This window comes from Equus quagga, chromosome 2, assembly GCF_021613505.1.
Source record: "Equus quagga isolate Etosha38 chromosome 2, UCLA_HA_Equagga_1.0, whole genome shotgun sequence".
Lineage (NCBI taxonomy): Eukaryota > Metazoa > Chordata > Mammalia > Perissodactyla > Equidae > Equus > Equus quagga.
Window position 1 is genome coordinate 56023043 of NC_060268.1, and position 25714 is coordinate 56048756.

At 33.9% G+C, this 25714-nt stretch overlaps 1 protein-coding gene across 2 annotated transcripts in view; it reads right to left on the reverse strand.

The window, feature by feature from the left end:
• Positions 1-25714, reverse strand: part of VPS13C (vacuolar protein sorting 13 homolog C) — a 171159-nt gene that overhangs the window by 103111 nt on the left and 42334 nt on the right. For both annotated transcript variants that reach the window (XM_046650441.1, XM_046650445.1), the window contains exons 9-22: positions 24999-25079; positions 24095-24152; positions 22455-22582; positions 21136-21242; positions 20148-20319; positions 18903-18965; positions 10740-10869; positions 10086-10180; positions 8245-8387; positions 7187-7379; positions 5812-5926; positions 5029-5165; positions 3965-4088; positions 2482-2599 (exon numbers count right to left, since the gene is read on the reverse strand). In XM_046650441.1, the coding sequence (XP_046506397.1) occupies positions 2482-2599; positions 3965-4088; positions 5029-5165; positions 5812-5926; positions 7187-7379; positions 8245-8387; positions 10086-10180; positions 10740-10869; positions 18903-18965; positions 20148-20319; positions 21136-21242; positions 22455-22582; positions 24095-24152; positions 24999-25079 (1664 nt within the window). The remainder of the gene's footprint in view (positions 1-2481; positions 2600-3964; positions 4089-5028; positions 5166-5811; positions 5927-7186; positions 7380-8244; positions 8388-10085; positions 10181-10739; positions 10870-18902; positions 18966-20147; positions 20320-21135; positions 21243-22454; positions 22583-24094; positions 24153-24998; positions 25080-25714) is intronic.

Genomic DNA, 25714 nt, shown 5'->3' on the forward strand with positions numbered 1-25714 from the left:
CTAGTTGTGGGATGTGGGACGCCGCCTCAACGTGGCCTGACGAGCGGTGCCATGTCCGCGCCCAGGATTCGAACCCTGGGCCCTCGCAGTGGAGTGCGAGAACTTAACCACTAGGCCATGGAGCCGGCCCCAGTTTGCTTGTCTTAACAGCTTTGTGACAGCTGTTTGCTGCTCATAAAGCTCTTTTAGGTTGTTGTTTATCTTTGACTTCCTAAGTTGTGAAGAACTCCAAGTTGACAGATCCTAACAACTAGATGAAGAATGGTTTCTGTATAATGCACAAACCACTAATATCCAAAAGAGGCCAGCTGGCTTTTCGTACCTCAAAAGACTGAACTTTCTATAAAAGTACTTTGTAAATTGAAAAGCACCATAAAAATCTAAGATGCTTTCTTACTACTTCTGAAATGTTACATAAAACTAAAAGCATCACAGAGGGACTAGATTAACCCTGCCACTCAAAATAACTAAAAAAACCAGACAAAATACATGAAAAAATGATTTCAAAGACACTAGATATCAGTCAACTAAGGTGAGTTGAAAGATGAGAAACAAATGAGGAAAATCCCACAAATACAAATAAGCTTATTGCCTTAATAGTTTCAAAATGTGTGGGGTATGGTAAAGCAGTATTTCAAGGGAAATTTATAACACTAAATGCCTATACAGAAAAGAAGAAAGGTCTCAAAATCAATGGTCTCAGCTTCCACCTTAAGAAACTGGGAAAGAGGGGCTGGCCCAGTGGCATAGTGGTTAAGTTCACATGCTCTGCTTCCATGGCCCAGGGTGTGCAGGTTTGGATCCTGGGCACAAACCTATACACCACTCATCAAGCCATGCTGTGGGGGTGACCCACATACAAAATAGAGGAACTCTAGTACAGATGTTAGTTCAGTGACAATCTTCCTCAAGGAGAAGAGGAAGATTGGCAACAGATGTTAGTTCAGAGCTAATCTTCCTCACAAAAAAAAAGAAAGAAACTAGGAAAGTAAAGCAAGAAAAACCCAAAGTAAGTAGAAGAAAAAAAGCAGTGATAAACATGAGAGTGGAAATCATTGAAATAAAAAATGGAAAACAATAGAGAAAATAATTGAAATCAAAAGCTGATTGTTTCAGAAAGACTGATAAAATGGATAAGTCTCTAGCCAGACTGATCAGAAAAGGCATAAATTACAAATATCAAGAGTGAGAGAGAGAGCATCATTACAGATTCTACATGTATTAAAAAGGTAATATGGAGATATTATGAACAATTTTATGACAATAAACTCAACAACTAAGATGGACAAATTCCTTCCTTGAAAGACAAACTACCAAAGATCACTCAAAAAAAACAGATAATCTGAATAGCCCCATATCTATTTAAGAAATTAAATTTAAGTTAAAGAAATTGAATTTGTAGTTAAAAACTCTCCCCCCAAAAAACTCCAGGCTCAGATGGCTTCACTGGTGAATTCTACTAAACATATAAAGAAGCAATGATACCAATTCTATACAACTTCCTCCAGAAAACTCATTCCATGAGGTGAACATTACCCTGATACTCTGATAACAAAACACGAAAATAAAAGCACAAATATCCCCCATAAATTACAGAGATATAAAACTTCAGAATAAAATTTTAGCAAACCAAATCCAACAATAATTTTAAAAAATAAAACATCATTACCAAATGAGGTTTATCCAGTAATGCGAAGTTGGGTTAACATCCATCTGACAAAGAGTATCAATGAACTACTGATATACACAACATGAATAAATCTCAAATTAATTATGCTAAATCAAAGAAGCCAAATAAAAAAGAGTTGAAACTATCTGATTCTATTTATAGAAAATTCTAACAAATCTCTAGAGTTAGAAAGAAGATCAATGTTGTCCAGGGACTGAGGGGACAGAAGTTAGCAAGCAGGGATGGGAGGGAGAGAAGACAAAAGGACTTTCGGGGATGATTCATTTAGGGATGTGTTCATTACCTTGACTATGGTGATGGTTTCATATATATACACATATAGCAAAAGTTATCAAGTTGTGCGCTTTAAATAGATGTAGCTTACTGAATGTCAATAATACTTCCATAAGGCTGTTTCTAAGAATGCAGTATATTTCATAATTATCTACTTAAATTTAAAATTCAGTTTCTACGTTTCATTCCTTTAGATTATTCTCAAGATTTTATATTGTTTCATAATCAAAAGAGCCTCTAATTTTTGAAGATTTTATTTTACCAACATTGAACTTTAGATTTGATCCATTCAAAAACACAGATAATCAACTCTACAGAATGTAAAAGTTTAAATACTTCTGAAATAAGAGAGGTAATATAATTCAAATAAATATTTTCTTAAAAATGTGTTTCCACTATAAGATACTCATTTTTTTCTGTCCTTCAGAAATATAGCTTTGCTTACTCAAAATCCAGTAACTGGTACAGATATATTTTACTTTGTTGATTTTATAATATAAAGGAAACTCATACATTACCTGGCCATTCTAATGTCTTTTTCTACCATTGCCTTGGACAACTCAACATGAATATCCATGGGTTGCAATATATGCATAGTTGATGGATGCTGAAATCGACACTTTTTCCAGTTTTCCTCTGAAAAAAAATTTTTTTAATTAAATGACTAGTTTTATTTATTAAATAATCTTTTTTAGATTATCAGATGTTCTGTGGAAAACTACTCAGAAAATAGTTAAACATATTCAATGAATACCAATTTTTACTTCTTTCAGCATACAAGTTAAATGATCAACATCTTTTTAATACAGATTGACAGAAGTCAATGACTGTGATATAAAAGTAATTCTAAATATTTGGAGGATGTTTATATAACATCTTGCACTTTAAAGTAAACAGAAAAAACCTAGCAATTTATTGCCTTGATTCCAGAATTAACAACCGAGGTGGGTGGTTGCAGTGAAAAAAGGAAAAAAATGACAGAGGGAAAAAAGAGGTTTCTGGGGTTCCAGATGCAATTACACTAGTTTAACACATAATTCTAAAGCAAAAATGAGTTTTATCATGGAAGATTTTATAACAAAAAAGTATAATAATAACTGTCCTCCAAATAAAAAGGTCCCAAAGACAGACTTTCCAATGACTAAAAGAATCCTATACAGATCTTAATGGATGACAATGAATAAACATCTTTTACCACTTATAATTCAAACTATTATTAAGTATATAGAAAAGAAAAAGCAGTTTTAATGATCTGTGTAAGTACTTCCCTTCAAGGAATTAATAGGCTCCTAATATATGAAAACTAAATAGAGCATTACATATTTACATTTTAATAAATCTCATCACTCCTACTAGAGTATACACTCTGCAGACAGAGATTACGTCTTTCCTTCAACGAACTACCACAAAGTGATATACTCAAGGATATTTAGCAAATATTTATTGCTTCTGGAAACTAAAGTATAGAGAACTACCGATCTTTACTTAAGCAGTAGAAAACAACAATGCTTTTGGAAAAAAATTAATTACCTTTAGGGCTTTAAGACTATATTTATACTTCTCAGATATCTATAAAAGTAGAAGACGTAATACTACTGAAATAAAGATTATGCTAATACAGTAAAATATTTAAAAATAAAGGCAGCAAAAGAAAACAACAGTGAGACATCCCAAAAGTATTAGGAGAGAGGAACTTGAGCCAACTGCAACTTCTATTTTATGTTCTGAGCAGTTTGACAGTCACCTTAAAAAAATATAGGCAACGACTGGACTTAGATTCAAATGGTGCTAAGTACCCTAAGATAAATAGCGAAATTTTTCTCTCTGTTTTTACCTGTAGCAACGATCTGCACTGATAGGCTCCTATTTGGCTGTATTAAGTGACCAACAGGATATGTGTTCAAAATGTTGTCTGCACTGATATACATACACACATACACATTTATTTACCAAAGCTAGTCAACGTAATTTCAGGATCCTAAAAATTGAGCAACAGTTTACCTGCTCTTGCAAAAAGTAGTTGCACACTTTTTATTTCAACATCAAACTTGTCATATGCTTTATCCATTATTTCTTCCAGAGATGAATTACTAGTCTTCTGCAAACCTTGATCTTTACTATTAAGCTAAAGTAGAGAAAAAAATTTCAATTTTTTAAACAGAAAGTATATACCTCAACTACTTCAGTTGTGTTTTCTTAAAATCTAAATAAAATGAGAACATTGCCCTTAATGAATTCACATCTTGCTTAATTTTCTGATAATTATTTGCAAATATTTTATTAGGAATATAGTATTTCAGCATACATCTCTAATATGTTTGGGTAATAGGTGCTCAGTACATTTGCATTAATTAGGAAATCAGTTACACAGCCTTTTACCTCAAATAAACTGTCTACACACGCAACTCTTCCTGACTCTCAAGAGTTACCACCATTTATGGCTCAGATCCCCTACTACTATCCTAAACTCTCCCGGCTACATCACCAGAATAATTAGACCATTAGAATTCAGCTTCTACTTCCTTTTCCCTCTTCACAAAGAAAGCAAGGATCAACTCAGAACCATATTTTTTGATATCTTCACTTTTTCTCAGAGGCTTGGATTTCTAAGAGGTACAACACCCAAAACTTTAAAGTTCTCTTAGTCTACTTAGTTGCTGACAGTGGTTTAACAAACATATATTCACATGTGTATAATTTCCTATTGTCAAAATATATAAATTAACAAATAACACTGTAGTTAAAGTCTGGAAACTTCATAGTACTTGAAAACAAGGAGTCCTTCTTTCCAATTAGGAAAATACAGCAGTAATCCAGTCCTCAACATCAAATTATCTACTATTACAGAAAATTTCAGGGTTTTGTTTGTTTTTTCAATAGCCATAAAATACATATAAAATACTCAATCTAGGCTAGGTTTGACCAAATACTTAATTCTTAATATTTCTTAAGAAGAAATAAGTCTAGGTTTAGTTTAAGTGAACTCTGAGGGAAAAACAGCAAACTATCAGATAACTAGCCCAAGCTGAGCAAAATTTTGCAGACAAAAGTGCATATATACCTACCTGAAATGTACCAAAATCTAAAATGAGAAGATTTGACTTTTTGTGGTGAAAACCTGTCTGTGGAACTATTAGATAAGAAGGCTTCAGATTTATCCTTAAATCAAGGACTTTTCGTGTTTCAATAATATGTGTAAGTCCTAAAGAAGAAAGAAATAATCAAACATTCAACAGTCAAGTTGAAATATGTAACCATATCATTAACAACGAGAGTAAGAATATCACTTGAGAAGTATTATGGAGGAGCGTCAGTTCTTCTCACAGATTAGATTCTCAATTCTGCATGTAAAGTGAAGTTGCACACAGTCAATGGGAAACAATCATATCATCACACAGTACATTAAACTCGACATAGCTAGTACTTTATCCAAAGAGAGAATCCATTATTTCTTTAGTTAAGAAATGAGATAAAGTAGTTGGCTTGAGTTCAGAGGCCACGTTGAACAAAAGTATATATCTTAAAACTAGATTCACATGCAGTATGGTGAACAGTTTCTTAAGATCTGAGACAGAGGGATGTTTTCCATCTCAAGCTCACCCTGAGGCACAGGTTCTTGAAGGTAATGGCAAAAAGAATCAATTGTGCCCCCATATAATTCTCTCACCAAGTCTAGCAGGTATATTTGATATCAGGTAACCCATGTACACACAATGCAACTCCACTGTATAATAGAGTCTGAATTTAAAACAATGGAAAAAAGAGATCTATACTATTTTAAATACAATATTTACTTTAGAATAGACAAAATTTTGAGAGTTTAGTTGATGCTTATGCAAATTATTTACCTGTAGCTGTTCTCTCTTTAATTTCTTCCAGCTTCATCAATGTAGCTGATTTTATTTGCTCAAGATCTAATCCCTTATCTGACTGAAAGAATTCAACCACTGCATTGATGGTTTTCTGTAAAATAATTTAAAATATAAGCAAGTTATACACAGTACTGTCTATATTATAAATTTTAAAGTTTTAGTCAAGTTCTAAATAACTATGGCTTTGAACTGAGGAGATACCTCCAAAAGTATTCTGCCCTACTGCATCTCCGGCTGGAGTGAAAGAGAACCTGAAAAAAGGAATAGTCCAAGGAAGCTTACTGGAGAGGGAACAAATGTGTGCAGATCATTAAGATGAACTTAATACGTTCTATGGTATCACGTTCATGTATGGACGCTACTTCTAGTTTTAGCCTGATTACCCAGAAGTGGTACTTGACTTCTCTATACTCCAATTGGATTCCCCTGCACTTTGAGGTTTAGAGAGGAAAGAGGAAAGCTCTTCAGCTTTTACCTACATCCAAAACTTAGACTCAAAAAACCAGACATTTTGCAAGATGGGATGAGTTCTGGAGAATGGACGTACAACAGTGTGAATGTACCTGATACTACTGAACTATACACTTAAAAATGGCTAAGATGGTAAATTATGTTATACGTATTTCCACAACTTAAAATTTTTTAACAATCAAAATACAATGAGCTCTGGAATCTATATAATGCCTCCCACCCACACTGTGAATCCAGTTCTAAACTGCAAAGCAAAAATAAATCACAGATCTCAACAACAAGGTAGGCCAACCCAAGAGTGATTCAATAAGTAGTGAACCTGGCCCACCCTGCTGGCCAGCTTGAGATGAGTTAAGAGAATCTGAATAAAAGACAGAACCATAGATACAGAACTTCAGCCAGCATTTTCAATAACACCCTAATGCCAATGCTTTTTTCTCATGTAAACAGTATTTAAAATTATTTTAATTACTCCTAAAGCTCTTTACGTTTGGAATTCCAACGTTTGGAATTGGTTCCAAACAGTAAGGGGAAAAAGGAGAATAAGCAAAAAAGAACAGAAGCAAGAGGTCAGTGTGTAACTATTTGGGAGTAGTTGGTACAATAAACACAGACTTTTTTAATAGTATATTAGATTATTTTTTAATTTAGCATAAGCACAGATAAATACGCTTTAACTTTACAGTAGAAAAAAATTGGTAGCATACGAAAAATCGAAATTGACTGCTAAACATGTACTGTTTTTAAAACAAGAAAAAAGTATTAGTAAACTTAGCTTCTAAGCAAATAAATATTAAATATGAAAGAAGAAAAATAAGAAAACCCTATGTCGGCAGTCTAAAATGGGTTTAATAAAGATTCACTTTCTCCTTGCACTTACAGCATCATAGATGACTTCCACAGGCTGAGACTGAACAATCAGAGTCTGGTCAGCAGTACTATTCTCTGGATTGGTTTCAAATTCAATTTTAAGCAAGGATGATGCAGTATCACCAATTGAAGCCACAAGTGATGGTACAATATCCTGCTGTCTCAGACCTGTTATATACCAGTGTTCTAATTTTGCTTCTACCCTACAATCCAATGAGGAAAAAAGAAGTTATATAACTAAGATCTTCTGTAATGGAATGCGTTAAAATACAAGTTTTCCTTTTAAAAAACTCCTTTGAGAGTGAGGACCATGCCCATTACCCTGAGCTGAAGCCCAAACTCCTTACCCCAGGATTCAATTACCTGCACAATCTGGTGTTTTTCATTTTGTTTTGTTCTTTTATTCTTAACTCCTCCTCATCTACATGAAAAACCCACTTTGGCCAACTCCAGAACACTGCAGAAGTCCTGATCATTGTGGCATGAATACAAGCTATACTTAACTCATGGAACTCATCTCCCTATTTCATGCCACCCTGAACACTCTCCTAGCTCATCCCTGCTTCTCCTAGTCCTTTCCACTCAGCTAGCCTAAGCCCCCATTCTCCCAGCCCAAGTCATTCTCTTCCACAACTGAGCTTGTGTAGCATTAACCATAGGGATTTAACTTACAGGACCTTCTCACCCATGAGCTCTCTAACATGTTATACAGTTCTTAAATTACTAACTTTTTGTGTGTCCTCTTATCAACTACAGCATAAACTTTTTGAAAATAGAAACTTATTGTTCCTATGTACAGCCTTCATAGTATCAAATTTATCAATGAAACAGTATCCAGCAAGTATTTGTGATGGAAAGAAGGGAGGGTAGAACAAATGATGAGCTCCTCATATAGCTCCATAACAAAACAAATTCAAATATAAAAAGATTATCTTGACACACATAAGAAAAAGAAATCAGAAAAGGACTACTATTAATCAGTTATTTTATCCCAAATAACACTACTTTTTTTGGCCTAAAGTTATATCTAGAAATAAAAATTAAAATAATAAGTGTTTTAAAACTTACTTAAGTGCTTGTGCTCCTGGTCGCTGAGATACTTGGGTGCCCAGGCCAATTATCTGAATTTTTAGTATTTCTGGAATATTTTTGTTCTCTCTTATTGTAACAGAGGTGCTTACTAACTTCAGTGTCATTATATGTGCAACATACTGAACAAAAAGAATAAATGAAAAATTTTAACATAATTAATACTTTCTTTAATAATTTCTTATTTAAATTTCTTGAATTATAAAGTGATCCAAAAAACAATATGGTAGGTTTTGACATCAATATGCTCACTGTAAAAAAGAAGATTAGAAAATTCAATATAAAATTTGTTGCTCAAATAGAACATTTACAAAGCATTGAAAATTCATTTTTCTTTGTTATAAAGGTAATAAAAATGAAACAATAAAATATTTTGTGGCATAAAGATTCAAGTCAGCCACTTTCACTAATGCAAACTAATTGAGACCAATTCTCTGGCTCAAAAAATGGACAAAATACAAAGAACATCTGCTTGATGACCTTGGAGAGTTAACAAGACACTGAGAAAAAAAAATCTTGACCCAAAAATTGATAGGTCAAGACTGGAGGTAGGACGGAGTACGAGGGAGATGATTCTTATCAAACCACACAGGAAGACAGCAGGAGAGGAAGCAAGAAACAAAGGATCTAGAAAACAACGAAATGGCAATAGTAAGTCCTTATTTATCATTAATTACTTTAAATGTGAATGGATTAAACTCTCCAATCAAAAGACACAGAATGGCAAAATGGATTAAAAAAAATAAGGTCCAATGATATGCTGCCTACAAGAGACTCACTTTAGCTTTAAAGACACACATAGACTGAGAGTGAAGGAATGGAAAAAGATATTTCAAGCAAACAGTAACCAAAAAAACAGAGGTAGCGATACCTATATCAGACAAAAATAAACTTTAAGTTAAAAATGGTCAAAAGAGGCAAATACAATCTTTAAAAAAAAATAACTCCTATCCTATGACACAGCAACACCACTCCTGAGAATATACTGAGCAGAAAATCTTACATATGCACACTAAAAGACATTTACAAGAAGTTAACTGCAATGTAACAACCAAAAAACAGAAACAATCCAAATGCCCATCAACAAAGTATGAATAAATAAGTTGTGGTATTTTCAAATGATCAAATCCTACACAGCCATGAAAATGAGCAAAACACATCCAGTGAAAGAACAGGATGGATCTCACAACAATGCCATATCTATAGCAAGGTCTATATTTTAACCTTGATAGTAATTATATCGCTGTTCACTTTGTGAGAAATCAAATTAGCAATACATTTTCGTTTTGTTCACTCTTTTATATAAGTTACATTTCACAATAAAAACACTTATTTTAAAGATAAAATTTTTAGAGATTTAATTTAACTCTATTATAAGCAGTTTTTATCAGGTTATTCCAGCACTCACTAAAGTGACTAAATCTAAAGTTGAAGAGAGTTTTTTTAACTGGTAAGCTCTAACTGGAAACACATAAGAAATAGTAAAGCAGAAATAAATGATAACATATTTTTATTAGCCCACTCTAAAAATCAATAACTTGCTTAACCCAGTTCAAGATAATACAGTACAGTCATGCGTCACTTAACGACGGGGATAGGTTCTGAGAAATGCGTCACTAGGCGATTTTATCATTGTGTGAATATCACAGAGTACACTTACACCAACCTAGATGGTATAGCCTACTACACACCTAGGCTATATGATATAATTCTTATGGGACCACCGTCAGATGTGCAGTCCATCACTGACCAAAATGTTGTTAGGCGGTACATGACTGTAAAATGAAATAAAATACCTCTTAGACCACCTAAATAATTACCTGCTTGGGTAAAGTTAGGTCGTGGGTGCTCTCACTATAACCAATAGCAGTGAAGAGCTTATCTTTTTCCTCTGGAGTCATAAGGTCATCAATAGCTACAAAGAAAAGACAATATTTTAATAAATCAATTCCTCCAGTTTTACAGATACAATCAAAAAATCAAAGCAAACTAGCAAGTGCCCTAAAATCAATAGACACAAATGCGAAAGCAAAAACAGCTAGGGAATTTTCACTAATAATCTACTTTGACTAGTTAAAAAAAACATCGTGTATTTGCTTGCTTAGGTCAAGAAAAGGCAAGGAGACACCATCAAGGAAATTAGGTCTCATATAAGGATTTCAGAATTCCCTACGTATTTTAAAAATTAAGTGACGTGTAATTAAATATCCATGTAAAAATAACAGTAAGGAGTGTTAAATGTTGAGACTTCCAACTTTTTAAATTTCACACAAACAATTTTTCTCAAAAATATCAGTTTTATTTTACTTAGACAAACACAGAAATATCCCAGCCTGATGTATTTGCTTACGTATATGTTTACTACTCTGAGCCACTTTTATTTCAAAAGTATTATGAAATAAAATCCAACTAACTGGCTGAAATACAATTTATATATTTTTTCTTATCAATAAATTATCTGACTTGGAACTTACTTTCAGGAATCAAAGATTCTTCATCCTTTTTCCTAGATTCCTTCTTACCCCAAAACCCACTAAACCAGCCTCCACGTTTCTCGCCTGTGTCAGCAGACTTTTTCCTTAATTTTTGCCCTGATCGAATCACCTAAAAAATAAAAATTTAAAAATTTAATTAAAGAATAAATGCCCTCTTCATTTTCAGGTGTAACCAGGTAAGAATACTGGTTAAATTTTTTTAACACTGCATTAGGTCAGAAACAGTCAAGAAAGCCAGTTCCTTCTGAAATGATGCTCAGCATGATTTGGTTAATGTAGTCCCACCATAAAATTACTTTCCACACTTACTGGAAAATTTATTTCCATTTTGATGGGGCTCCATTCTGTTAGGAATATAGTAAAGGTTTCAAGTAACATTTTTCTGAGCAATATGTCTTGCAAATTTTTAAGTTAGGAGCCACTGGACCTACAGACGTATAAAATGAAAAGTTCCCTGAAAGGAAGATGCTTCCACCACTCAAAAGTACTAGTTTAAAACAATCATATTTCAGAATTCATATACATTGCTGGCTTGCTAAGAGTGGACGTCGGGAGCGGGTAGAACATAAGTAAAAATAGATAGTCCTCGAATCTCATTTCATCCTCTTTTCTCAACAAATCCTGACTTGATTTTCTCCTGTCCCTTGTATTTGTCCAATTTTCAGTGAAATATAGATAAATAACCAAAAAGCAGAAAACAGAAGGACAAGTAGAATAAAGGGGATAAGTAATTTAGTTTCTATCTTCTCATTCCCTGAATAAGTAAACTTTAATAGTTTTCCCACTTAAAATTTAAAATATTGTGAATTGGTAGTAAATACTGCAAGCCTCTCAGCATAACAAAAACTGAAATAATCTAAAAGAGAAATTAAAAGAGTTGAATTTTATAGTAAAAAGAACTGGTTTGATTAACAACAACTCAGTTCAAACTAAGTTATATAAGTTCCCTTTAACAACTAGATATTAAATAAACAGTAAGGGAATAGGTCTACATTTGCCCACAAAACTATCAAAGGTCTCAGTTATACCTCAGCCATAACTATCTTTTATCAAGCTTACCAATCCATTTTTAGCAGGTGGAAATGTAATGGGTAAAAAATACATACATGATTACTTAATATTCTACATAAAATAACATTTAACTTCTTTATTCTCTTGGCAAAGACAATTAATGTGCTTTTTTTATTTTTCATGATAAGTAGAACTCAGACAATTTATTTAACCTGTCTATGCCTCAATTTCCTGACATAAATTGAAGATAATAGTATTTTCCTCAGAACTGACAGTACCCAGCAAACCATATCAAGAAAATGTTAGATACTATTTTCATTTTATCACTGAACTTTCTACTTTAAAATTTTCATGACTACAAAGCTTCAGCAAAAGCAAATCAATTCTTAGCCACCAATATTCTGAGTTCATTTCAGACTCAGGCATAATATTGTTAATTCAAGTGCTTGTTGTGTTCGTCTTTAGTTTTGAGATATTTTTTTAAATGGAACTAACCCCATTGTGTCCTATGGAAGTTGTAAGAGTTGAAATGTTAGTGAGAAGAGGTACTCAAAATAAGAAATAAGAAAAAATTTAAAAGTGTTTTCAAAAAAAAGTCAAATGTTGCATTTGGATACAGGCTACATAGTTCAACAGAAGATATGAATCTTTAAGACAAAGAAATCAGGCAACCTGTGAAAAAGACTATCTTTCAAAAAAAGTAGTGACAAAAGAGCACTATTACACTATCTGTAGGTAATTCAGGAGGAGATTAGGGGAGCGTTAGACAATGTAAAGACTAAGCATGGGGAAAACATAAAATTTCTGTCACAAGCCATAGATGAGTGCATACATTCAGGCCCTGTTTGAATTTGCAAAGTGAAAGTGAATGACAAATCAGGTACTGTGGATACCACAGCTCAGTGGTATTCAATCCTTGCCCCTTAAGAATCATCAGGAAGCTTTACCATACATTAACAATGAACTAGCAAAAGAGAAATTAAGAATACAACCCCGTTTACAATCACAACAAAAAGAATAAAATATCTAGGAATAAACTTAACCAAAGAGGTGAAAGATCCATACACTGAAAACTGTAAGACATTATTGAAAGAAATTGAAGAAGATATAAAGAAATGGAAAGATATTCCATGTTCATGGGTCAGAACAATAAACATAGTCAAAATGTCCATTCTACCTAAAGCAATCTACAGATTCAATGCAATCCAAATCAGAATCCCAATGACATTCTTCACAGAAATAGAACCAAGAATCCCAAAATTCATATGGAACAACAAAAAACCCCGAATAGCCAAAGCAATCCTGAGAAAAAAGAACAAAGCTGGAGGAATCACAATCTCCAACTTCAAAACACACTACAAAGCTATAGTAATCAAAACAGTATGGTACTGGCACAAAAACAGATACACAGATCAATGGAACAGAATTGAAAGCCCAGAGATAAAACATACATCTATGGACAGTTAATCTTTGATAAACAAGCCAAGAACATACAATGCAGAAAGAAAAGTCTCCTCAATAAATGGTGTTGGGAAAACTGGACAGCTACATGCAAAAGAATCAAAGTAGACCATTATCTTACACCATACACAAAAATTAACTCTAAATGGATTTGAATGTAAGATTTGAATGTAAGAACCGAAATCATAAAACCCTAGAAGAAAATATAAGCAGTACACTCTTTGACACTGATCTTAGCCACATCTTTTCAAATACCATGTCTACTTGGGTAAGGGAAACAAAAGAAAAAGTTAACAAATGGAACTACATCAGACTAAAAAGCTGCAAAGCAAAGGAAACCATCAACAAAATAGAAAGACAACGACCAACTGGGAGAAAATATGTGCAAATCATTTATCAGACAAGGGGTTGATCTCTAAAGTATATAAAGAACTCACACAACTCAACAACAACAAAAAAACCACCCAATCAAAAAATGGGCAGAGGAGGCGCCTGCCAGGTGGCACAGTGGTTAAGTTTGCACCTTCCCCTTCAGCGGCCCAGGGTTCAGTTCGGATCCCGGGTTTGCACCCATGCGGCGCTGGTCAAGCCATGCTGTGGCAGGCCTCGCACATATAAAGTAGAGGAAGATGGGCATGGATGTTAGCTCAGGGCCCGTCCTCCTCAGCAAAAAGAGGAGGATCGGTGGCAGATGTTAGTTCAGGGCTAATCTTCCTCAAAACAAAAACTGGGTAGAGGATATGAACAGATCTTTTTCCAGGGAAGATACACAGATGGCCAACAAATACATGAAAAGATGCTCAACATCACTAATGATTAGAGAAATGCAAATTAAAACTACAATGAGATATCACCTTACACCAGTCAGAATGGCTATAATTACCAAAACAAAAAACAACAAATGTTGGAGAGGATGTGGAGTAAAGGGAACCCTCATACACTGCTGGTGGGAATGCAAACTGATGCAGCCACTATGGAAAACAGTATGGAGATTCCTCAAAAAACTAAAAATAGAAATACCATATGACCTAGCTATCCCACTGCTGGGTATCTACCCAAACAACTTGAAATCAACAATCCAAAGTAACATATGCACCCCTATGTTCACTGCAGCATTATTCACAATAGCCAAGACATGGAAACAATCCAAGTGCCCATAGACCAATGATTGGATAAAGAAGACGTGGTATATATATACAACAGAATACCACTCAGCTATAAAAAAAGACAAAAATTATCCCATTTGCAACAATATGGATAGACCTGGAGGGTATTATGCTAAGTGAAATAAGCCAGACTGAGAAAGACAAACACCATATGATTTCACTCATATGTGGAATATAAACAAACAAATGGACAAAGAAAACAGTTCAATGCTTACCAGGGGAAGGGGGGTGGGGGATGAGCACAGGGGGTAAAGGGGAGCACTTATCTGGTGACAGACAAGAGATAATGTACAACTGAAATTTCACAATGATGTAAACTATTATCAATCTCAATTAAAAAAAGAGAAAAAAAGAATCATCAGGGAGCTTTAATAAAAAAAATTTTTAAAAAACAATGCCCTAACCCACCACACACCAATTAAATCAAATCTTGAGGGAGTGGACTCCAGGCATAATCAGTATTTTTTTAATTCCATAGGTGATTCTAAGGTGCAGCCAGGATTCAGAACCACAGAGTTTCTCAACAATAGCAGAGTGTGGGCATGACTTGTGACTTGTTTCTAACCAACAGAAAATGGCAAAAGTGATGAGATGTACATGATTATGTGCATAAAACTGTAGCAGCTGTCTTGCTGGAGTTCCTCTCTCCCTTTGCAGAAGCAAGCTGCCATGTTGTGGGCTGTCTATGTTGGAAGGCCCATTTGGCAAAACACTGAGCTGAGGGCAGCCTCTAGCCAACAGCCAGCAAGAAACTAAAGTCCTCCATTCCACAGCCACAAGGAGCTAAATTCTGCCAACAGCCTACCTCAGTTATGCCTCAGAGACACCACAGTCCCAGTCAATATCTTAACTACAATATTTTGAGACCCTAAGCAGAGGACTCAGATAAGTCATGCCTGGACTCCTGACCCACAGAAACTCTGACATAATAAATGTATGTTGTTTTAAGCCATTCAGTTTGTTATGCACCCATTGAAAACCACTTCACACGGCTCTGTCCCGAGGGAGAGCCTCAATCATGGAGCAAAGCAGAGGCACAAGCAGCTAAACCCCTGAGAGAAACTCCAGTCTGGCCAAAGAATGAGAAAAGGGAGTCCATGAAAGCTAGAGTGTACAGGGGGAAATCCCAGAGCGGGAAGAGCCAGAGGATGGGATTTCTCTTAATTCTGTGGATGAACCTGTACATATTTCAGTCTAACTCAAGCTTCACCTGTATGAAACTGACCTAAACGAAAGTAGCAAAGGTTCAGAAGCTGAAGTGAGATATGAACCATCTGCATAAGTCTCAAACTAACTCCTGTACTATTCATGTGCAAAATAGACCCAAACCAACATACCAAAGATTCAAAGAACTGAACTGAGATTCGAAACATTATCCACAGAAGGCAAAATACAACTTAAGATCAGAACCTAACCAGGTTGTGTGCTAAGACAAAATATTGACATTTTCCAGAAGAGGACCCAGAGACTACAAAATATAATATATGCAATGTCCAGGATACAATCCAAAATTACTTGATGTGAAAAAAAAAACCCAGCAAAATGTGGCCAATTCTCAAGGGAAAAGAAAATTACCTGATGCCAATGGTCAGATAAGCTAGATGTTGAAACTATCAGAGAGCCACTGTAACCTATGTTACAGAGATAAAAGGAAATAGAGTTGAAATTATGAAGGAGATCGAAATTTTCAGCAGAGAAACGGAACCTATAGAAAGAAACTCAATAGGAATTAGACCTGAAAAACACAATATCTGAAATAAAAAACTCCTAGGATGGGCTCAATAGTAAATGGAGATGATTGAGGAAAGAGTAAAGTTAAAGATAGATCAATAGAAATTATCCAAACTAAAGAACAGAGAGAAAAAAGATTTGATGAAAACAAATGAACAAAGCCTCAGGGACTTGTGGTATAATATCAAAAGGTCATATATATGCACATGTATATGTACATATTTACATAGGTCAGTGTATGTGTGTGTGTAGATATATACACATATATATTTAAGAAATGAAATTGGAGTCTAAAAAGGAGAGAAGAAAACAACTGGGACCAAAAAATTATTTGAAGAAAGAATGACTGACACATCCCATGTTTGGTAAATCTAATGGTTAATTCTCAGTCCTCAGCTCAGGAGACCAATCAGTTGATCACTCCCTCTTCCTTGAAATTCTTCCTTCACTCGGCTTTGAGGATATTACACTCATAGAGCTTCCCACCTACATCTCTGGCAACTCCTCCATGGTCACCTTTGCTGGTTCTCATCTCTCCGACCTATAAACAACAAAATGCTTTGGGTCTTTGGAACTCTCTTCTTCTCTAGCATCTCTAATTTCATAGATGATCTCACCCAATGTCATGGCTTTAAATAGCATCTGTGTGCTGACCCCTCTTCAATTTATATATCCAACACAGACTTCTCTTCTAAACTCCACATTCACGTATCCAATTGCCTATTCCATATCTCCACGTTAATGTCTAAAAGTTAGCTCAAACTTAACAGGTCCCAAACTGAACTCCTGATCTTCTCCCATCCCACCCAAGCTTGTTCCATCCAGTCTTCCCCATCTCATTTCACGGCAACTCCATCCTTCTAATTGCTCCAAGCCAAAACCCTCAAAGTCGTCTCCGACTTCTCTCTTTTACAATTCATATCTAATCAGTTGGGAAATACTGGCTCTACCTTCAAAATACTATATCCAGAATCTGAGCTTTTCTTATCACCTCCATTGCAACCATTCTCAGCCAAGCTACCAGTATCTCTCACCTCAAATATTTCAATAGCATCCTAACGGGTCTCCCTGTTTTCCCCCTGCCCTCCTTTTTACAGTCTGTTTTCAAAATAGCAGCTAGAATGAGTTTTAAAATATAAGTCAGATTATATCATGCTGTTCTCAAAATTACTCCCCAATTCAGAGTAAAAGGCAAAACTCACACAATTGCTTATAAGACCCTACAAAATCTGGTATCCTCCCCAACTTCCACAAGCATCCCTCCCACTCCTCCACTATCTTCTCTGATCTCATTAACCACCACTCATTCAACTCTCTCACCACTTTACTTAGTCAGATATGCCCTGAATGAGCCAGATATGCTCCCATCCCCAAACCTTTCAGCTTGCTATGGTCTTTCTGCCTGGCACGCTTTTCCCTCAGGTATCTTCTGGTTGACTCCCTCACCTTCTTCAGGTCTTTGCTCAAATGTTTCCTCCTTAGTGAGGCTTTTCCTGACCACCCTATCTAAAATTGTAACCCCCATCATCACCACTGCCTAGCCCAGCACTCTCTATAACCCTTTCCCCTTTACTTTTATTTATGTTTTTGTTTATTATCCTTCTTCCTACTAGAATGTAAGTAAGCAATTTTTGTCCGTATTGTTCACTCATGTATGCTAATGCAAATGATAATAACAAAGAAAAAAAATCACTTATTCAGTAATTACTATGTGCCAGGCACATAGTAGTCTAAGTGCTTTACATGGACTATCTGTACTCCTCACAATAACCCTATGAATTAATCCTATTTTACAAGTGAGGAAACTGAGGCACAGAGAGGTTAAATAGCTAGCCCAAGGTCACACAAGTAGTAGGCGGCAAAGCTGGGATTAGAATCCAGACTATCTAACTCCCGAGTCCACATTCTTAACCATAATGTTAGTACAACAGGCAGGCACTAAATAATTGCTAAGTAAATGAATGAACAAGTGCACATGTTTTAATCACATTTAAAAATATGCGTATGTGTACAGAGATCCATGAATAAAAAAAGACTAAAAGAATATACAGAAAGGTACTAACAGTAGTTATCTTTAGTGTATGAGATAATGGCTGTTTCAATTTTCTGTAGATCTATACTTTCTAACTTTTCTATAATGAGTAGTACTTGTAACTTATTTTTTTAATTACCAAAAAAGTCATGTTACAGAATTATAGAAAGGACATGGAACAATGAGGATAAGGTACCAAGTGGGATAAATCAGCAATTATGAAACATTATAAATAGACTGATTTTGGAAAATTTTGGAAGAAAAAGAAAAGAAGAAAGGAAGGAAGAGGAGAGGCAGAGAAGGAGGGAGGAAGGAAAGAAAGTAGATAGGTGAAGGGAAGAAGGAAGGGAGGGAAGAAGAAACAAAGTAAAGATAAAGTGAAAGAAATAGGGGATAAAAAGCATAAAAAAGTAGATACGTACACATGGGAGTAAAACCAGAAGCCTATATGTCAAAATGTTAACAGCAGCATTCTATATCGTTAGCATTATGGATGACTTTTACTTTCTTCTGGAGGATTTTCAAATTTTTGGTTATAAAATTTTTGCCTTCACATTAGTGCTATTTTTTCCAATATTCCAATTTTTTCCTCCTGAGACTAAATTAGTCCATGAAAACTCAACTTTTATTCTTACTTGAATAAATCTCAACAACTTCCCAAACTTAGATTTCTTGATCCTAGGGTTAAAGGAGTAGTATTAACATGTTTAAAACATAAAATCAGCTAACAAAAATGATTACCTCAACTTGTGCTTGTTGCCTTGCTAAAATTATGTTAAAAACATCTAAAGTCTTCTCTAAATCCTATAAAAGAAAGAGAAACTTGTAAACAAGAAAAATAGTCATTAGATTAAAAAAATTTTTTTCTTCTATCATTTCTAGGTCTAGTCCATAAACAAACAGTACTTGTGATACAATGAAAGTATAAATTTAAAGGTACACTTGGCTTTTATATTTTTAATTTTTGCAATAAGGGCAATAAGTTTTCCAAGAAAGTAAAACCTCATTAAATATAATATGAAAATAAGAATTTTAATGAGATCATTACAATACACAGATAGCCATATATGCAAATGAAATCAAGAATATTTAGGAGGAAGACTTGTTTTAGGTATTATCCTTACGGTTCTTACTTCTAACTCTGTTCTTCATTATTTTACAACCATTGTACTAAAGCCACAATTATAAAACACAAAATTTAAGAATGTAAAATTCTGCAAATCAACAAGTAGGCTAAAGCACAAACTGATCTGGGGAACTTATAACATAAAAGTATGTAAGAGGAATCTAATATGTACTGGGTGTGTGTCAGGTCTTACCTCATGCAATTCTCACAACTCAGTGAAACAGATATTGTTTCCATTTTATACGTGAGAACACCAGACATGAGATATTAAGAAGCTTGATGCTTTTTCTACTATATAATACTAGTGATTCTCATATATTTCAGAATAATAGGAATTCAATTAATTCTTTACATTATGAATTTGTGGCAGAAATAGTTATATGATCAAGATCATGAGATATTAAGCAAATTATGTATTCAGTGTGGTAGTTTTCTATATTTCAAAAGGGGGTAAATAAGACTCCTCCTATCTTAAGGATTAAGAGTTGTTTTTGAGAAATAATACTTTGAACTCTTTAAAAAAAGCCACTAACAAAACCAATAATATACATCTACCTAATAATAAATATATTTGAGCAGCTCTGATATTGATTTTCTAAACATTATTATAAAAACCAAACACATTTCTCCAAATAGCTCACAGTAACCTCATTTTATCTGATACTAGGACGGGAAGCTTTTTTTTTTTTAAGAAGAAAAAAACTGGGAAAAAATACTCTGCATTTTCCCATAAAATTCTCTCAAAAAAGCAACCAGTTCTATTCTTTCTAAAATTGTATTTTAATTCAAATTAAATTTAGAATTAACATTAAAAGATGATTTAACAAATAATACCTTTCACCAATATATGCAAGATATACCTGAATTTGTTTCTGTATTTCTTCTGAGATTTTAGTCTGGGTTAGTTTGTTTTTGTAGGCATTTTTATAACTCTTGAGCAACTGTCTGTGTTTTTTTATGTTACTCCATGACCACATCTGTGTATACCTTCTTATATGAACTTCAAGGACAGAATCAATTGCATACTTCCACCTGCAAATCAAATTTTATCAATGCATATTTGAATATAAAGGTTTAAGAAAAAGCAGGAAAAAGACTAACTTTTTAGATCTACACTGTTACATTTTTTATTCTTATAAACTGTCTTCCTATGAAACTCAGCAATAACATTTCAATTCTCCAGTACAATTCTCTGACTTAAACAGACTGCAAAATGAGCAAACCAGGAAGAGGGTATGCCAAAGCAAAATTACAAAGGCACAGAATGACATGTTATACAAAACTAATAGCATCCCAATTTGATTATAACATTGAGTCCTTGTGGGTGACTAGAGGGCAGTAAGATAAAAAACACTGAAAGTCTTGAATGCTAAGTTAAGAATTAGGGAATAATCTAGAAGCAGGAGTACAAGAGAATGCTTTTATGAAAAAAGTAACAAGGACATAAGATAAAAGATATTCATGTTGGGACCAGCTTGGTGATGTAGTGGTTAAGTTCACGCACTCTGCTTCAGCAGCCCAGGCTTCCCAGGTTTGGATACCTGGAGTGGACCTACACACGGGTCATCAAGGCATGCTTTGGCAGTGTCCCACATACAAAACAGAGGAGGACTGGCACAGATGTTAGCTCAGTGAAAATCTTCCTCAAGCAAAAGCAGGAAGATGGGCAATAGATATTAGCTCAGAGCCAATCTTCCTCACCAAAAAAAAAAGAAAGAAAGAAAGAAAGAAAGAAAGACATTCCTGTCATTAAAAAAAAAAAGCAGCTTCGTTACATGGCTTCAAAGGTGTCTTAACTCTGAGAGTCCCTAACTTCATGATTATATGTTAAAAAAAATTCTAACTTACCATTGTCGACCATTGGTATGAAGCGGTAAATAAGGTTTATATTTCCTGTAAGGAGCATTTCTAACCATATAATCCACTGACTCCAAAAGGTCAATCATACTTAAGTACTATTAAAACAAAACAAGGCTACGTTTATTACATTGCACACATGAAGAAACACCAAATTTTATTATATTTTCAGTGTAGTGAGACTCCAAATTCCCTATCAATGAGCATTATAGTTGCCAGGTAACTCAGTAATGCATTTCATCGAATTTAAAACACTATCAATTATAAGTTGTAACATAATTTTTAAGTTCCGCTACAAAAGAAAACTGCCACTGATTAAACTGTAATATCACCAATAATTATATATATCCTATTTTAAAATATGCTAAAGTGTGAAATAAATGCACATCTTAGAAACAATGGTATCTTTAATATAGAAATATGGCATCTGTAACCAGTGACATAGAACACGCTTGTTCCTAAAACTACACATTTTCCTCTGGTCCATCATTTCAGCAGTAGCTATGTACAAGCTGATTTTCAAACTGGTCAAAAAATTATTGCATAAATAATTTCATTTAAAATGTAAATAGCTGAACTTTAATGTATTATAAATGTAAAATATACCCCAGACTTTGAAAACTTAAGGAAAAAGAAAAGGATGTAAAATATCTTAACTTTTTATATTGATTACATGTTGAAATGATAATGTTCTGGATATGTTAGGTTAAATAAAATGCTACTAATTTTATTAATTAGTTTCATTGTTTCTTTCTGCTTCGTTAGTATAACTATTAGAAAATTTAAAATTACATATACAACTTGCATTATATTTTTATAGTACTGCACTGGGCTAAAAGTTCAATTAGCGAAAGCCCCTGGCCTCCTTTTGCTTCCAGTTCTCCAGCTCTGTTATTCCCTGGGCAAATAACCAAACTTAGGAAACAACAGAAGCTGCCAACATAGCTGTTTTAAACATTAAGTAAACAGTGTTTAATATAAGAGTGTCTTCTATTAAAATCTGAGGAAGAAAAAGCACATTAAAATCCTCATCAAGAACCGGGAATTAAGTGGGAATAATGTCATTCACTATAATTTGGTAAGATTCTCTACCAATAAGGAAAAGATCAGATAAAATGAAGCAAAGTATTTCTTAAATTTGATATTTATTTTCTTTTAAAAACATATATATATATCTGTTTTTAGGAGTCAAATTTCATCATAACATACCAAAAGAACCACCAGAGCACTGGAGAAGGAATAATCAAAAAGGACAAAAGCAGTCAAGATTCAATGCTAATTAAAGCTAGAAATGTCCAACTGAATCTTACCTGAGGTTTAGTCAGTTCAATGGCAATATTTTGTACTTCTATGTTCCAATCAAGTTTGGGTGTTTTGAGCTCTGTTTCTGCATAAGGATTCATGTAGAGTTTTGCAGAGGCTGATATTGGCTGGAAAACTTATATCACATAGGAAGACATAAGATATGTTTATATTACGTGTAAATAATTATGAAAACACTGTTACTCTGAAAGTGAAGAAAAATGATCAAAAGTATGTAAAAAAAAAAAGTTAAAAAATCACTACCAAAAAATATTTAAGCATCTACTACTTACCTGCATAATACCAACTGTCAAGCTCTGTGGTTAAAATGGAATCATCAAGAAGGAAACTGTACTTGTATGCTTCTAAGTAAGAAATGTACAAAATATAGCCAATCTACTCTTAGTTATTCACAGTATGTGTAAAATTAGGCTTCTCTTCCTTGCTACAAAATAGTTAATGATTTTATTATTCATTAAAAATACTAATACAAGGTAGGAAACAAAATTTGGTTAATTTGTGTCATTTAATCACTGGCAGAATTTAGGAACAGAATTACATATATAATTCATATTACCCAGGAAAAAACTGCTTATTACTTTACTGTTTTCAAAATGATTGTTATATAATCTTAGAATCAACTAAAGAAAATATTTTTGAAGTTGAGAAGTAGTATGAAAAGGTATATTAGGGAAGATGAAAGGGCAAAGTAAGTCATAAATTTTAACTGTGAATAATATTAAAATTACATAAATTTTGATATCTTATATTTACAATTTGCATAAAACTGTATAAAAATTTTAATTTATTTAGAGGTTATTTATGAGTGGAATTGCCTAGGACCAAAGTTGTAGATTTTTCTGAACTAGTTCTTTCACAATTGAAACTAAATGCTTTCACAAACTAGCAGCATTTGAAAACTTTATCACCATTAGATCTTAGAGAGGTCTATGAACATAAAGAGAAAATGCCAACTCTCATACAATGGTAATTAGTTATAAAAGAATATGAAAAACACAAGAGTGAACCAGAGTAATATGGAATATGGCAGAACATGGACATGAAGGCTGAGAACAAACACAAAGAAGGATACTAAATAAAAATAAACCAATAGCTTCTTTAGAATAAAACTGAAATGGAGGAAGCGGGATAAATAAACAAGCAGGCAGCTTTGTTAGAGATCTATTTAAAAATAAATAAAGGTGAGGCTGCCAAGAAATAGAAAAGCTCATTTAAAAAATTCTCTAGAGTGGTTAGTGTTTTACTCAGGCAAGAGTGACATGCTAGGGGTGACCTGAATACCAAGATATCAGAGACCCAGTTATTAAACAAAGAAAAGAAAAGGAAAACCTAATTTCTAAAACAAAGAAGATGGTAACAAGGTACGAGAAAGACATGGAGGTCAAGTGGGGTTAGCAGTAGGGAGTGAACTACGGTCACACTGCCCTTCTCTCTCTTACTCTCCAGCAGTGTTATGCATTATAACCCATTCCTAAATAATTCCTTATAATCCAAATATGCCATATCATAAAACTAAGGTATACAACTAATACTTCCTCTTTGTCAAAGTAACTTATCAGAAAAAGTAAATGAAAATATTTAATTCCATGCCTCCTGTAACATGAAATAAACTTTTGTCATTACTTACTATATTGATGGTTTGGGGGTATTTTGCTACTTGTAAGAATTTCACTTTTCAGCTGATCCTAAACAAAAAATGTGAATTATATAAGAATGAAAAACAAAATGCACACATATTCAGCCACATATACAAAAAAACACTTGGTTCTTAAATCACCGTCTTCATTCCCCTCTTTGTAATTGGGAGTCCACAAGAAAAACACACTGAGCATTATTTACAGATATATTTCTTTAGAAGGAAATATAGAAATAGATAATTTTTTAAAATTCTAAACATCTATAAACAACATAACACTGTGTTCCCCCGACTTAAAAAAAATATGTATAAACATCCATGAATTGGATCTCAAACACTTTCTCAGCTAAGGCAAATCATGTTATAGTATCTTTCTGAGAAATAAGAGAGAGAATCCTGGAATTAATTCAGTTCAGAAAATTCAACTGCTCTTCCTTTGTCCTCTAACTAAATAAACACGACTAAGACTGGCTTAGTACACTGAAATTTTAAATTAATCTTTGATTGTTCAGGAAATCATCATCACAAACACTTAAACCATTCACCAAGGATATACTTTTCAGATCTGAAAGGTATATCTTTCTTTACAATACTCTTCAAGTAATCATTCTCATATGAAACACCACAGTGTAACCAGAAAGCCATCAAAATGAGAGTGTAAAAGACGATAAACGCAGTTTTAATTTAACAGTATAGATTCTCATCTCACTGTCTAGTGAATGATTTCACAAAGATCTTCAAAAACAAAAGTGCTTCCAAAAACTGTGTTTCACACTTCTGATTTAGCTATATACAACTTAAACAAAAGGCTGATATCCTGTCCTCATTAAGGACCTCTTATGTTAAACAAATTTAGGCAGTGTGATGAGCTCTTCCAGGCATAAACTGAAATTACCAAGATCTGTTCCCTTGATCTCCGGTAAGACACGCTGCAGTTCACGTTCCAGTAGGCACTGAGACTGTCAAGTCGTATAAGCTACGAAAGAAAATGAAAGAGGTCAAGCAACCAACACATTGAAATTATGAGTCAATATTAAAAGAGTATTCTCATATTTACTAGGCCAAAATTATCCAATTGCCATTTTGAACTTTTAAAGGAAAGAAAATAATGCAAAAATGGGGGGAAATAAATGCATGTTATTCAGAGACTTTATTATTAATCTAGCATTTGCTAAATGGTGCTTCCAGGAACACTATTTCCAAGGAGATTCATTCATTCAATTATCAAATATTTATTGAGAACTTAGTATTAAACAGACCCTGTAAATGTTTTGCTGAGTAAGAAAGACATGATTCCTCCAGTGGATAGGAATGGCTGTTTCAAGGGAGGGTTGAGGGGATAGGATCCTCTGACCAATGAGGTGGGGAAAGCCATATACTAAACATCCCTCTTGAAGATTCACAAGTTTATTAGCATATTTAAAGTATTGTGAAGTCCTGTGGTTTAAAACGAAATGAAACATACCTGTTTATGAACAGCTTAGTACTTTACTCAGTAACTTACCTGACTAGAGAATATTTTTTCTACAAATCTAATAATATCTCAATTACCTAATGCTCCATAAAATATCATTTGGGAAATATTAATTTTATCCAGTTTCTTTATATGCT